This window comes from Dendrobium catenatum, unplaced genomic scaffold (genome assembly GCF_001605985.2).
Source record: "Dendrobium catenatum unplaced genomic scaffold, ASM160598v2 fragScaff_scaffold_1730, whole genome shotgun sequence".
Classification (NCBI taxonomy): domain Eukaryota; kingdom Viridiplantae; phylum Streptophyta; class Magnoliopsida; order Asparagales; family Orchidaceae; genus Dendrobium; species Dendrobium catenatum.
This window is the reverse complement of record NW_021320192.1, coordinates 372,021-387,825: the sequence shown is the minus strand read 5'-3', so window position 1 is coordinate 387,825 and position 15,805 is coordinate 372,021. Positions and strand designations below refer to the sequence as shown.

Here is a 15,805-nt window from a genome sequence, read left to right as displayed (position 1 = left end):
GGGGTGGTCGGCCAAAACAGAGGAGGAAGGGGGCGGGTGGATGGGATGAAGGAAATTAGGTTAAGTAAGGGAAACAGGGGAGTTACACAAATCTGAAATTAATTTTCAGAATTTGTGTAAATTGGAGGGAAAGAAATTTGAAATTGATTTCAAATTAGCAAGAGGATTAAGGGGCAATTAATGGGCATTAATGTGGTCCATTAAGGAGGCCGGCAGCTTAATAGAGGGAGAGGGAGCATGTGAATTCAAAACTGAAATTTGACTCAGATTTTAAACAAAATTGGATGGGGATTAATTTGAAATTGATTTCAAATTAATGGGGTAATTAATGCATTAATTGGAGACATGAAGGAGGGCCCATCCAAGGTGGCCGGCGGCTTCATGGGGGAGAGACTTTGTGTGGGGAGCAAGGGTTTGGTTTCCAAATCGGCTCATGACATTTAGGAAGGATTAAATTGAAATCCTTTGAATTTTGAATTTTGTTATGAACCGGATTTAAAACTTTCCTAATTTGGAAGTTCCAAATTTGGAAAGTTTTCGAAATTCAAAATTCGAATTTCGAAATTAGCCGTTATAGAGAATGGGGAAAGAGGAGGTCGGTGATGGGGAGGTTTTACCGGCGGCAAGGGGAGGGTGGGGTGGCCGACGGGTTGGGATGGCTTTGGGCCGACGGGTTTTGGGGAGAACGAGGAAGAGCGGGATGACGGGGATAAACCATGAGTCACGGACTCTTCCAATGACTGGTGGGTGTTGCTTTTGGCCCTCACCTTGGGCTTTCTCTCTCACTTCTCTCTAGCTCTCATGCAAGAAGAGTAAGAAGAAACAAAATCAATTTTTTCATTCAAAATTCATTAAGCTCAAAATGATACATGAGACCACTATATATAGGTCTCTACTCATACAAAGTGAAAATACTAAATTGCCCTCTCGGCTACAATGAAACATAACTCCCCACAGGGATAAAATGAGAAAAACAGTAAACCAAACAAGACAATAATAAAATACATAATGACATCTAAATCAAAAGTAGAGTCGCTGAATCGTGGCCGTCGATCTGCGGTTTCGCCGGCGATAAACATGTCGATAGCGTCTGTCGATGTCCTCATTAGTCCCCCTCAAACTTAAGGGAAAATTCTATAAGATGGTTCGGTTAGGAAAGTAGATGTATTATATTTGACTTAAGTTAAGAAAGGTTGAGGTAGACCTAAAAAGACTTGGTTAAAAAATATTAGAAATGACCCTTCTTTTTTAGATTTAAATGAGAATTTAACTTTTAATAGGGCACAATGGAGAAAAAGGATTCATGTAACCGACCTTACATAGTGGGATAAAGGCTTGTTGTTGTTGTACTAATAATAAAAAAATATAGATTAAAGAAAGTATATTCATATAGTTTTTTTCAAATATGATAAGACGTATCATTGAGCACCACGTGAATTGATTTTATCATATTAAGAAAAATTAGCATTGTGTCAAAGGTATGTTGAAATTATTAAAGTTACATGTGAAAGTATTGAATAGTATTAAAAGTAAATATGGAGTAACAAAGAGTTACCAATCATAGTATGATTATATGAAGAATCAATATTAACTTTGTGTCTTATTGCACTTTTTATGAAAGATCAGAAGATGCTACAAAAAATATTCAAAGTGAGATACTTTTTTGTATGCTTTGTGCAAATGATATATCTCATTTTGTGTGACCTCTTTTAAAACATGTGGAAGATTTTAACAATGAAGAGAAGTCTAGTAAGATAAAAGGCTTATGATTAGTGGAACTAATACTAAGTAGATGATATGTAATTTTATTGAGAGTGGATAAATAATCAAGTAATATCAAGATGTAATAGGTTTTCAAATCTTAGATTTTTATCCAAGATATTGATGAGGATCTCTCTTCTAGAATTTTAGTTGGGAAGTTAATATGGAAAATTACTTTAGGAGTGTTATGCGATAAGAAAATATGTTGGAGCCTTAAACAGAGTTTTTGTAATATGGGATTAACTTAATTATATTTTATGAATATGAGTGTTGTATAATTTAAGAAATTAGTATTAGCCAAGTTGAGCATGATAAAAATGATGATGTTAAGATGAAGCTTTGGTAAAAGTTGGAATGATATATTCATTAATGGAGTAGCATCTATTGAAGATAAGTTAGCTAAAAATAGAAGTGGCTTGGGAATATATAATAAAGGGTAGAATATACACCAATAAGATGGGCTTATAAAATTAATGTTGAAGGATTAGAAAAAAATGACTAGAAATTGTGCAACAAGATGCGCACAAAATAGGTTTGACACCTAATCCAACACTTAGTAGGCATATTAATTTTATCTACTCTATATTCATTAATGGAGTAGTATTTATTGAAAATAAGGTAGCTAAGAATAGACTTAACTAATTTGGGAATATGCAATAAATGATAGAAGATGCACAAAAAAAGGGTAGATAAATTTTGAAGGATTAGAAAAAAATGAATAGAAGTTGTGAAAAAAAAAAGTTTGTTAAATAGATTTGGCACCTCATGCAATACTTGGTAGGATTGAGCCCCTGCTTTTAGGCTAGTGCCCATGACGAGCAAACTCAAACAACTAATTTATGCTAATAACTTAAAATTTCATATTTTTACTAGTTAACAAATTGCTTCATTCTTATTTTATAACTTTTCTAGTTGGGTTACTGAAGGAGCGGAAAATTAAACAGAATTGTTGAATTTTCAGAGCAATGCAGGTTTTGCACTGGAAAAGGAACTGTAACTGTAATTGTTGGTGGAGGAGAAAGTGAAGTATCCCAATGCATCAATTGTGAAGGCGCTGGAGCTTTAACATGCACCACATGCCAAGGAAGTGGCATTCAGCCACGTTATCTTGATCGAAGGTACAATATTTGCCATTTTGTTGATTACATCTTCACTAGGAAAATGCATTGTTGTGTGTAGTGGGAAGCAAGTGCTTGATTCATGTCTTCATAAAGAAATCATAAGTATTGGAAATATGTAACTTCAATAGAATACCCTATCTTCTACATTTGCAGATGTTATTTTGGATTGTTAGTCAATGATTAAGCTATTTGATTTTTCATATCTAAGGAATAGGTTGAATAGGTTGCACGTAATCTTGATTCACCCATGATACCTTTAGTCTAATAAAGGCCCAAATAAGTTTAGTAAGACAAAAAATTCTAGGCTATTTACGAAAACAACTATTAGATTGTTGGACTCCAGAATAATTCTAGAGGCTGTGATTTGCAATTTTTTGCTGATTATAAAGAGATGAATAATCTAAGGCATTGATGATTTTTGGCTTTGATTCAATGAAATCTTAGAGTTTGTATTTTCCAATTTTGTGTGCTTGTTGGATGTTCGATATGAAACTTGGGAGAAGATATTACTTTTATTTTTTTAAAATTATTTGTTGTTGGTCTTGCGAGAGTTCTTCATTTTGAACAAATTAAATGCAACTAAGTTTTCAATTATTGTATAAAAATTCAATTGCTCTTTATTTTATTTCTGTTCAAATTTCTCATTTGTTATTTTTGAATTAATCGGGCTTTACATTATCATTTGGTCTTGATTTTCTTGTATTTTCAAGTTTAAACCTAAATATAAAGATCTTTTTTGTAATTAGCTCTCTTTGCTATGTAAAAATTAAAAAAAATAAAAAATAAAAAATTAGCTCTTTGCTATGTAAATTCTAATTTTTTTGTGTGAGCTATATTTTTTACATTATCCCAGTTGCATTAAAAATCCTAGACTCTTAAAATTAAAGCCTTAGGTTTTACCAATATGCTACTCAAAAGCAGGATTCAATTTCAAGTTAACTCAACAAATCATGAAATGAATGTGATTTTGGCCACTCTGAAAAGTCAATTGGTTGAATTATTAAATAAACAAAAATCAAAATACGATGATATTAATTTGATTAAATTATGAATTGAAAATTTAAAGATTAATCAAGTTCTTTTATGTGAAATTGAAGTAGATTTCATTCATAATAATGAACTAATTCGACTTAAAGTTAATAGTGATAGTGGATGGGGGAATAATTATGATATATATTATAAATGTTTAATAAGGAGATTTATGAAAATTATAGATACCAAAATGTTGATGTAAATGATGACATAGCAAAAGTGTGTACTTTTTTTTGTAAAATTGATTTTATTTTTTTTATTGGATAGTTGATTTGGTTAATTTGTTTTAATGAAGAATTAAGTAAGATAAGAGACAAGCGAGACTTGTTAAATTAAAATTTATCAGGCTTGTTAAATTTTATTGGATGCGTACTGAGAAACAAAGGTAAAGATTGAGAAGGGAACTTTCTATCACTAGGATTGAAATCAAAGAACTTTTAAAAGAAAAATATCTACCAATGTTTTATCACAATCATTTACATGATGAGTTTAATTCATTGAACCAAGGGACATAAATTGTTATGAGTACATAAATAAATTCTAAGAGTTGTTGTTGCTTTTGAGGTTATTGGGTAACCTAAAATCATCCTTTGGTTTTCAGATCATGGGAAATTATTCAAAATTTAGTGCTTGTAATACTCGAATTCATGGTAATTATAAAATAGAATTCCAAATTCATTTGCAACAGAAGTTTTAATCAGGGATTAGTATACTTCAAGTATGGCATGAGATAAATCATTACAAGTTTCTTCTATGGGAAGAAGAACAAGTTAGCTTGTATTAAAATTGAATAACCTGAATCACTAGATCTTTACCTTTTTATCAATAATCAATAAAATTTTTAAGTAGGTTACTTAATTTAACTAGCATCGGAAACCAGCGCCGACCTAGTAGGAAGAAAACAATCTTTTTCTGGCTATACTTTCTTTGATAAGTCCTGTGGGGAATTTTTTTCTTCTTTTTAATAAATACATATAAATTGACCAGCTTTCTGAACATCCTCATGATAAAAAAACATTGATATATTTTTTTTTTCTAATCAGAGAGTTCAAGGACGATGATTGAAATCTATCAACTAAATAAGGTATGAGGAGCTCCATGAATGACACTATGATATTCATTTAAGCTATTTTGACATTATTTGTTGTGTTTGATGTGCCCTTTTGCTACTGTGATTATGAGGAAGCCCAACTTGCCTTGATGTCACTCATTCAATTTTGTATAATTTTCATGTATAAGTGGTACAGTAACAGTTATCAATTTGTGTTAGGGTGAGAATAATATCTATGATTTGTAACCATTGTTTTATGTTAAATGTGTTGAAAATAGGAAATTTAGCATAGCTCAGGCCATATTCATTGTTGTTTAATGTTTTCTAGATAACAGATATCGAGTAGAGAAAATAGGTTTGGTGGTCTGTTTTGTTCTCTTTGAAAATAAATGTTATCTTATGGACATATAAAGCAGAATTAATAACATTTTTTTACCTTAAAAAAAAGGCAAACAGGCACATAATATAAATAAAACGAAAAGTGAAACAGTTTCAAAGATGCCTTTCTATGAATGTTAACAGTTTTCTCCAAAAGAATTTTGGTTTTACCAATTCTTCTTTGTTAATCTTTTTAAGCTTTCAAAATTGTTTGAAAAGTAAAATAATTAAAATGCTAAGTTGCATAAAATTAAATATGCATATAAAAAATTGATGTTAAAGCATTAAATTGGTTGCACCATAATTTCCTGCTTTCATTGTATGAGGCCAGGCAGCTTGACAAGCTGTTTGTACACAAATTCACATTCCATCAACAAATACTGTCTATTTGCATAGCAGTTTAAAGAACCAATAAGTAAATATATAAGATTTTGATGTAAAAATGCATAGATTTTCAATCGTTTTCTCTCTTTTTTTTGGGTCCAAATTTCTCAGTAGATTTTTTAATTAATCGAACCTGTACTATCATTTGGTCTTGATTTTCATGTATTTTGAAGTTGGACCAAGGAAAAAATCTTGTGCAAATAGTAGACTTAGATATGTGAATTCTAATATCTTTTGTTGGAGCTATATTGATTGCATCATCTTATTTGTATTAGAAACCCTACACATAAAATTAGGGCCGTTGGTTTTATCAATTGACACTTAGAAGCAGGATTCTATATCAAGGTTAACGACTGATCAAAGGGATGAGATTTTGGCCACTCTGTAAAATCAATTGGTTGAATAATGAAATAAACAAAATTAAATTTGTAACAATATTAACATAAAACAACGGCCTTCCGATGACCCGGCTAGGAGAGTAGAGATATTAGATTTGACTTATATTAAGAAAGGTAGGGGTAGACCTAAAAAGACTTGGTTAGAAAATATTAGGAATGACCTTTCTTTATTAGATTTAAACGAGAATTTGACTTTTAATAGGACACAATGAAGAAAAAAGATTCATGTAGCCGACCCCACGTAGTGGGATAAAGGCTTGATGTTGTTGTTGTGGTTGTATTAATTTGTTTAAAGCATGAATTGAAAATTTAGAAATTAATGAAGTCGTTGCATTTGAAACTGAAGTGGATTCTAATCATAATGATGAATCAATTCAACTAAATGTTAACAGTGACAGTGGATGGATAAATAATTGTGATAAATATTATTAAGTGTTAAATAATGAAATTTATAAAAATTATAGATTCCAAAATTTTGATTTAATGATGATATAGAAGAAAATATTTGTGTACTTTTGATAGTAAAACTGCTCATAATGTTCTTTTTTTATTGGATAATGAATTTGGTTAATTTATTTGAATGAAAAAAAATATGTAGAAATAAGAGGGGAGAGATTTACTAAATTGAAATTTATCAGACTTGTTAAAATGCAGTGGATTGGTATTGAGTGGCAAAGGTAAATATTGAGAAATGAAATGTAATCAAAGAACTATTGAAAGAAAAATATTTACTTTCGTTTTATCACAATCATTTGCATGATGAGTTGATTGAAGCTAGGGACTAAAACTGTCATCAGCACAAATAAATTCAGAGAATTATTGTTGCTTTTGTGATTATTAAGGAACCTAAAACCATTCTTTTGTTTTCAGATCATGGGAAAATTATTCTAAATTTGGTGCTGGTAATACGTGAATTCATGGTAATTATAAATAGAATTCCAAATCATTTGCAACAAAAGTTTTAAACAGGGATTGCTATTTAGAATAATGGCTTTTTTTAACATTTCAAGTATGGCATGAGGTAAATCATTACGAGTTTTCTATGGGAAGAAGAACGAGTTAGCTTGTATTAAAATTGAATAAACTGATTCACTCAATCTTTACTGTTTTTATCATTAGATTTTCTTAGTAGGTTTCTTAATTTAGTTTTGCATCCGAAACCAGAGCGAACTGGTAGGGAGAAAACAATCTTTTTATAGCTATAGTTTCTTTGATAAGACCAGCGGGGAATTCTTTCATTCTTTTCAAATAAATTCATAAAATGACTTTGCGAGCTTTCTAAAGATCCTCATGATGAAAACATTGATATGTTCTTCTCTTACCAGAGAGTTCAAGGATGATGATTGAAATCTATCAACTGAATAATAAGGTATGAAGAACTCCAAATGACATTATGATAGCCATTTAAGTTATTTTGACTTTATTTGTTGTATTTGATGTGCCCTATTGCTGCTGTGACTACGAGGAAGCCCCACTTTTCTTAACGTAACTCGGTCAATTTTGTATAATTATCATGTATGATGGTATGGGATCATACAACAATGGTTTTGCTCAAGAAACCAGTCATAGTTTTTTCCAGTTGAGAATAATATCTATGATTTGTAACATTGTTTTATGTTAATTAGGTAGAATAGAAAATTTATCATAACTCTGGCGGGCTATAGTCACTGCTGTTTTATATTTTAGAAAACAGATATCCCGCTGTGGACCTGTGGTGGTCTGTTTTATCCTTTCTAAACTTTTATCTTCTGGAACTGTGGAAACACTTTCTTAGATATTTCAAAAAAAAAAGAAAAACGAAAAAAAAAAAAAAGTATTGTTCGTTGTGTTCTTTGCAGAACTCCCTTGTGATTGTCGTAAAATTCGTATAGTATTTTAATACTTTTCTTTGATTAGCAAAATGAATCAAAGGAAAATACGCAGCTGGAATCACTCCTGTTTCCCGACTTACGAAGAAGATTTGCAATTTGTAAGATTTAAGGATCTGGTCTAGACCTTTTTTTTTCTTCCAACTTTGTGAAAGTTTAGAGGTAACAGATAAGTCTCTTTGACCTAATTTTATGCGGTATAAATAATGTAAAGGCTCTCGCCCAATCTTAGTGATTGTTACATTTTCTGTTTCTCTTCCTCGGAAGCAATTTTATTTGCGTATTTTTTAGATTGGGCAGATGATAGTCTTGAAAGTTAGAAAAATACTTCTTTTCAGATTGAGTTGTTTATGTTGATCATTCCTATTTGTTGCTTAAGCTTTCAAAACTCATTTTAGGTAAAACTTGGCGAGGATATTAGCAGTTTGAGAGTTTGTTGGAATATCATTTAGGGGTCATTTGGTTTGAATTGTTTTGAGAACAGCGTAGAAGGAATGTAGGAATTTTAAAAATTTTGTTTGATTATATGAAAAAAAAGAATGTAAAGTAATTTGTTGATATATTTATAATTTGCAATTTAATTGAAAAATGTTAAAATAATATGTAGAGGTTTATTTTATAGGAATCCAATCATAAAAATTACTCTCTTAAATTTATTATACAACCAATCAAACATGTTAAATTATATAAAATATTGTGAATTTACTTTGCATTGTAATTCTAGATTGTTGCAATCAAAATGTCTTTTTAGATAGGAGAAATTATTACAGGTAGAGTTTGGATGTAACTCGCGTCTAGAATTCTACAAAACAAAATAAATACGACTAATTTTATGAAATACTCATATTCATTTGATAGTATTTTGTTATCATTAAATTGTTTTTGTTAGGTTCCAAATAGTATGAGAAGTTGTATTTTTAAAATGAATAATATTCAAATCCTTATCGAACAAATCTTATAAAAAAAAGACCAAAAGGTGCCATATCTCTCAATAGATTCCATTGTGAATGACAACCTATTATAGCTCTTCCTGAAGCTTTTCTTATCCACACAAATGAAGTGATTAAATCATGTTGATTATGATATGACTCATAGTAGGCTCAGACTTGCACAATGAGCACTTTAAACAACTACAGAAAACTCAGCAAGAAGGAAATGGAAATGCTTTCCTTGCAATATTGGCCCAATATCACCATCATCATTCTATCCAACAATCATTCCTTGCTATATAATATCAATAGAAGAATTAATTGACTACTTTACTACCATGCTATCATCATATATATATATATATATATATATATATATTTATATATATAATTATATATATTATATATAATATATATATATTATATATATATATATATATATATATATATATATCTTATCACCATCATCAATGAGTAGTCATTTCATCAAGAGAAATGACTTCTTATCACCAAAAAAAAGAGGCAACCCACTTAATAGCTTCTATCAATTAAGAACAAATCAAACTTTGGAAAAAAAATTTTTAAGCAGTTTGTGAAACTTTTTTTTTTTGAAAGTTAAATTCAGTTTATGATCAAATTGAATAAATCTTATCATTTTCTAACGATTATCTTTATCTTTTCTAACACTTATCTTTATCTACAAACAATCGGATGGGCTTTGGTTTGCTATTGAATGAGAGCAATTGAAATTTTTCTGGACTTTATAAAACTAAATAATTCATGACTTATATATATATATATATATATATATATATATATATATATATATTATATATATATATATATATATATATATATATATATATATATATATATATATATATAGATATATAATATATATATATATCAGAATGTTCGCATATAAAATATATTTATTTAAAAGAACTAGTACAATAAATGCAACTAAACAAATTGGGTGGAACAGAATTTAAATGGCCATTATGCTCAATTAAATATGCTTATATTGAAAGAGTTTTAATTAATTTATTCGATATGGCTCAAAATTTGCTTTAACTAAATTTAATTTAATAGAAAAAAAAGTTATAAATTGATGAGAATATTTGATAGCTAGAGAGCATTTTCAATTGGCAAAATTTTAAAATCTGATTATTTCTAAATTCAATTAATGAAAAATAGGTGGAAAAATTTGTAATATGCAAATAAAACTAAGTCACCACGTGGATGGTGCTATGATGTTTTATCATTATTATTTTAATTTTTAATATGCTTATCTATTTATTTTTATACTATTTTCTTTTATTTGTATGTAATTTTTAATACTGTAGCTATTAGATTTTTTTTTAATTTTCTTATAATTAAAAGAATATTTAGGTATTTTGACTAAACATTTTAGACATACATTTTTTCTACTTATTCATTTATTTTATATAATTATTTTTACATGAAGCAGTTTTTTTTAAGTTATTAAATTGAAAACTAAGTGGTTGGCCCCTTGATGTTTTGTTTTTATATTTTTATGTTTTTGTTTCATAAGATGAGACATCATAAAAAAATTATCTTGATCGGGCACGAATCTCGAGGCAAAATCAAGTTGGAAACTTCAAATTTTAAATTCATGACCATCTGAACTTCGATTTCAGCAAACTTACAGCCGAACTGAACGTCTTGAAAATACGAACCCAACGACACCAAATTCAACTCAATCCGAGCCCGAATGAGTCCAAATTAAAGACCCAAAGCACATTTGGAAGGTTCAAACCATAATTTAGATTACCAAACATTTTTGAAATGTGACATGCTTTTAGTCAAATCGAGTGGATCTACTAGACGAATCCAACAAGCCCAAGATCACGAATTTTGATATCATTAAGACATTCAAATGCCCAATAAATGGTCCACGATTAAGTGATTCAACATTGGTCGTCCATTCAATCAACTCCCAATTTACTCTTGATCTTCCTCCAATTTAGCTGCCATGTCACTCTCAGGAAACTATCAATAGACCCTTAATTTCTCATGGTGGCGGATACCAAGCAAGAAGCATGAAGAGAAGGAAGAGAGTTTTTTTGCCGCCAAACTCCTCATTGATCATCATCGGACTTCAGCCCGACCACAAGTGACACTAGATTTCTGCTCGTCTAACAATTGACATCATATTTTTTGCCTGGCCACCAACTGACGCTGGATTTCTGCCCGACCACGAATTGACGTCAAACTTCTTTCTGGCCACCAACTGACATTGGACTTCTTCTCGTCCACGAACTAACACTGGATTTTTACTCGGTCGGCGACTGATGCCAGACTTCTACTCGGCTTCCAATTATTCTTTGACTTCTGCCCGACAATGGTCCTTTCGCCCGACAACGGTCCTTACGACCTCCATCACCAAATAATGATCTTTACATCCTCCATCACCTGCTGACAACAGTCCTTTCGACCTTCTTCACCGGCCAATTATAATCCTTCCGACCTTCATCGCTAGACAACGATCTTTCCGATCCGTTGCCCGCCAACTATGGTCCTGTCGACCAAACTAACATATTAATATTGATTCTTCCAATTTCCATCATGTAATACAATTTATATGGTGTCTATTTGTTACATTAAGCCAAGACCTTCCCTCCAATGAAAGACCTCATTTATAATCAATTACAAATACTAGTGGATTAATTTAAATTGGGTTAGGCCCCATGGTTTTTCCTCTTTTCATAATTTTCCATATAAAAATCTTGGTGTCTCTTATAAATGTTTTTTTTAAAAAGAAATGCAATTTGCATTAAAGAGAAGAAATTATTACAAACTACTATGTGATAGGAAATCTATCACAAACCTCCTTTAACAAATTTAAAAAAATAGGAGGAATATTATTAGCACTAAGATCATCCCAAAAGAAATCGCCTACTAAAGCCATGTTAGCACAAAAATCGGCTAACTTATTACTCTTTCTATGCGTGAAATGAAAAATAATATTCCCAAAATCCTTTAAAAAGGAGAAGTCTTCGACCGAGCCAAAGTTATCTGAGCCAATCCCTTTATCAATCGATCCTTGAAGAAACTTGATGACATTGTGATTATCACATTCAATCACAATGCCGTTTGCTTCAATTTTCCAATCATGAATGATTTTCTTCAACGATCTAAAAGCAAAAAAGCTCTAGCAATCCGCTATCCCAATGAATCGTTTTGATTCCATAAGCAAGTAAAAACCTTCCTTTAGAGTCTCTAAAAATGCCACCAAGGTCGGCTTCATTAGACTTTACCAAAGTAGCATCAAAATTAAATTTGATCCATACGGATTGAGGAGGGTGCCAAGTATGAGATAGCAATCACTGATTAACACCCTAGTGGTCTGAATAGCTATTTAATTTTGCTGAATTTAATGTAATACTAAGAGCATTTGAAGAAATATAACACCAACCAAATTCTGTGGAACCATGCTGAACACAATTCCTACTCTTCCAAGAAAAGAATATCAGAGTGTAGTAGAGATTAGCAATAAACAGATTTGTAGAAGAGAGAATTCCAAACTATAAATACACTACAAGAAAGAATTAAAAATTTGTACAACAAATCCCCAATCGTTAAGCAACTAAATAACAGGAACTAATTTTTCACATTTCACCGTGACATGCTCTTCATCTTCTACCGCTATGCAACCTCTCAGACAAAGACAACACTCCAGAATTTTCCTTTGCATTAAGAAATCAAACATAGGCAAAGCTTTGTTTAAAATTCTCCACCAGAAACATTCTACACGGGGAGAAAGATGAATTTTCTTCATCTATTTCCTGTTACTTGTTTGATCATTTAAATCTAGATTAACTTCTACTGTATTCGAGAAATGGACTTGCCTGAAAACTTGTTATAAAATTCCAAATGATCTCCAGATGTCTCATGAAAAAATTGTATTTTCAAAATAGTATCAACCAAAGTGCTACCAAATTACTTATTCAATTCATTTGTATTCCAATTCCCATTATTGATAAAATTATCAACAGATGGAAACTCACCTTCCAGCACAGCTACAAAAGTATGCCATTTCTCAATACATCTATGCAAAATCCACAAATCCTTGAGAGTATCCACTGAATTTCTAGACGACAACCTCCACCGTAGCAATGGCCAAAGAAAATCAGAGCCATTAATGATAATCTTCCAGGTGGACAAGTAGTTTTTTATTATTTCTATAATGCCAAATGTCTTCACCATACTTTCTCCTCAATGATTTGTTAAGAATCGAATTAGGATTATTAATAAAATTCCATCCAAATTTGTCTTTAAAAGGTCCAACCGCAGTAACAACAGAATGAATACCTCTTCCTCCTTAATCCAACGGTTTGTAGAGTTTCTTCCATGCAATATAATGAATGCTATGAACACCACCCTGTTTATTCCATAAGAATTCTCTGCACATCCTATCAATTTCCTTCAAGATACTCAATGGAACCAAAGAGTGAGTTGCATAAAAAATTGGAATTGATAAAATCACAGCTTTGATCAAAACCATTTTACCAGTCAAAGAAAAGAATTTGTTGCCCCAACCATTTATTTTCCCCGTAGCTTTATCAAGGATATGTAAAAAATAAGATGACACAAGTCTCCTTAAATCCATTTCAACACCCAAAAAACTTCAGCTCTTTAACTTCCCTAAACTTCAATAACTTTGAAATAATTTTCTTCTAAGATCGAGAAACATAATTACCATAAATAACTGCAGATTTTTGAAAGTTAACACTTTGCCCAGTCCACTTATAGTAATTATAAACAATCTTTCTAATCTTCATCAAATCCCAAGTCCTAGCTTCAGAGAAAATAATAATGTCATCAGCATAGAATAATGTGATATTTTGGGAGATGCCGCAGCCACTTTGATGCTAAAATTATCATATTGACTAAACCCATTGGTCAAGAGCTGAGAACAAAGAATAAACAAGTATGGTGACAGCGGACATTCTTGTCGAAAGCCACTTTTGGCTTCAATCCACTTAGAGTCTTTGTCATTCACTAGAATAGAGAATTTGGGATTTACCACACATTCCATCAATAGACTAGAAAACTGCCCTAGAAAACCAAAGTATTCTAAAACGTGTTTCAATGTTTTCCAAGCCATACTATCATAAGCTTGTTCCATATCAATTTTGATTACTACCAATCCCTTTTTAGATTTTGAAAATCTAAATTTATTGAAAAATTTTTGTACCAGTAATATGTGATCAGACAAGTTTCTACCTTTTAAAAAAGTAGCTTGATTCTCAGAAATAAGTTTTTGAAAAACTCTAAGCATTTTATTCAATAGAACATTTGCCCCAACTTTATAAATGGATAAACATAAGCTGATAGGACGGAAGTTAGATGGATCTATCGGATTAACAGTTTTAGGAATAAGAATTACCCTTGATTCTTTCCACTTAGAGCACATGATACTCATTGAAAAGAAATGAGAGATAGTTGACCTTGCATCCTTCCCTATGATCTTCCAGTAAGCTTTGAAAAACGAATAAGGAATTCCATCCAGGCCCGGGGAGATGTTCCTCCCTAGTCCCTTCAATCACATTTTCAACTTCCTTGAATGTAAAATCCATGTTCAGAAAATTACATTCCTCTTGATTTAACTTGTGCAATTGCTTTGGCCAATTATTGAGAACACATGATCTACTCCTCCATTTATTGTAAAAGAACTGAAACATAGCATTTTCTATTCCTTATTGATCCTCCACCATACAGCCATTGGAATCTCTTACCTGTTTAATGAGATTACCATTCCTCCTTTTATTAGGAAAGGCATGAAAAAAGTTGGAATTAATGTCTCCTTCAACCATTTAATTTTTACTTTTTGTCTCCACCAGGTATTCAACCGAGCTAGTGTAGTGTTCTATTCACCTACTTTGAATGTGAGAAGGAGAAGTTTTTCATTAGTAAAACTGTTTGACCACACTTCCTCCAATTGCAGTTCGGCAACTTAAATTTTTAATTTTTCCTTTAACACCAATAAGTCTTGATACTTTGCTCTGAAAGTTCGTTAGGGATGTTAAGCCCTTAAGAACTAGCTTGAGGCTAACTGAGAGGTGGGGGGGGGGGGGGGGGAGGAAAAGGGAGGTGAATTGAATTTTTAAAAATTTTCTTACAATCAAAGCATAATCACAAACCAAAATCACCACAGAAATGAAAGTGCAGAAAAATAAATGCGAAAACATAGTATGAAAAGAACACAGAGAATTTATAGTGGTTTAGTCAACTCGACCTATGTCTACTCCCCGGAGGCGCCCTTTGGGTATTGCACTACAAAGTGACTCTCCTTTTGCTCCCACAGCAAGGCGGAGAAGCCCTCACAAAAACTCTTTTCCGCCAACCCCCTGCGAGGCAGAGAACCCAACTCCTTTTGCTTCCTCCTGAAGCAGGCAGAACCCAACTCCTTTTGCTTCCTCCTTAAGCAGGCAGAGAACCTCGACCAATTGCTGAAGAAGATCTCCCTTGAACCACCAAGGATGAAGGACGAAGACTATAGAAGATGCCTTGGAACCTTGCTTGGAGCAACCTTTGTGAATCCCTCTCACAAACTCTCCTTCACAAGTTCCTCCCTCTCTCTCCCTCTCCTCTTGGCTCTCTCAGGTCAAGACAGCAGCTAAAGGTATTTTTGCATTAGAAAATTTGGGTCCTTTAAATAGAATTTCAAGAACCGACATTATCGTCCAGGACGATATTTATATCGTCCTGTACGATCAGTACAAATTAAGCTTAATCAGCGGTGACGATTTTGGATGATCAGAAGAAAATTGGTTACATCGTCCAGGCTGATACAATATTGTCCTGGCCAATTAGTTCAAATCCGAGTACAATCATCCTGAATATCACCCTGAACAGA

The 15,805-nt window shown here is 31.8% G+C and overlaps 1 protein-coding gene across 2 annotated transcripts in view; it reads left to right on the top strand.

Moving 5' to 3' along the window:
• LOC110106971 (protein SPA, chloroplastic) overlaps positions 1-7,773 on the top strand; it is a 20,465-nt gene extending 12,692 nt beyond the window's left edge. Inside the window, exons 4-6 of one of the 2 annotated variants that reach the window (XM_020837082.2) lie at positions 2,723-2,879; positions 4,958-4,998; positions 7,451-7,773. In XM_020837082.2, the coding sequence (XP_020692741.1) occupies positions 2,723-2,879; positions 4,958-4,979 (179 nt within the window). In that variant the 3' untranslated portion in view covers positions 4,980-4,998; positions 7,451-7,773. The remainder of the gene's footprint in view (positions 1-2,722; positions 2,880-4,957; positions 4,999-7,450) is intronic. The other variant, XM_020837083.2, reaches the window with a different exon arrangement.
• Positions 7,774-15,805: the final 8,032 nt, after the last annotated feature.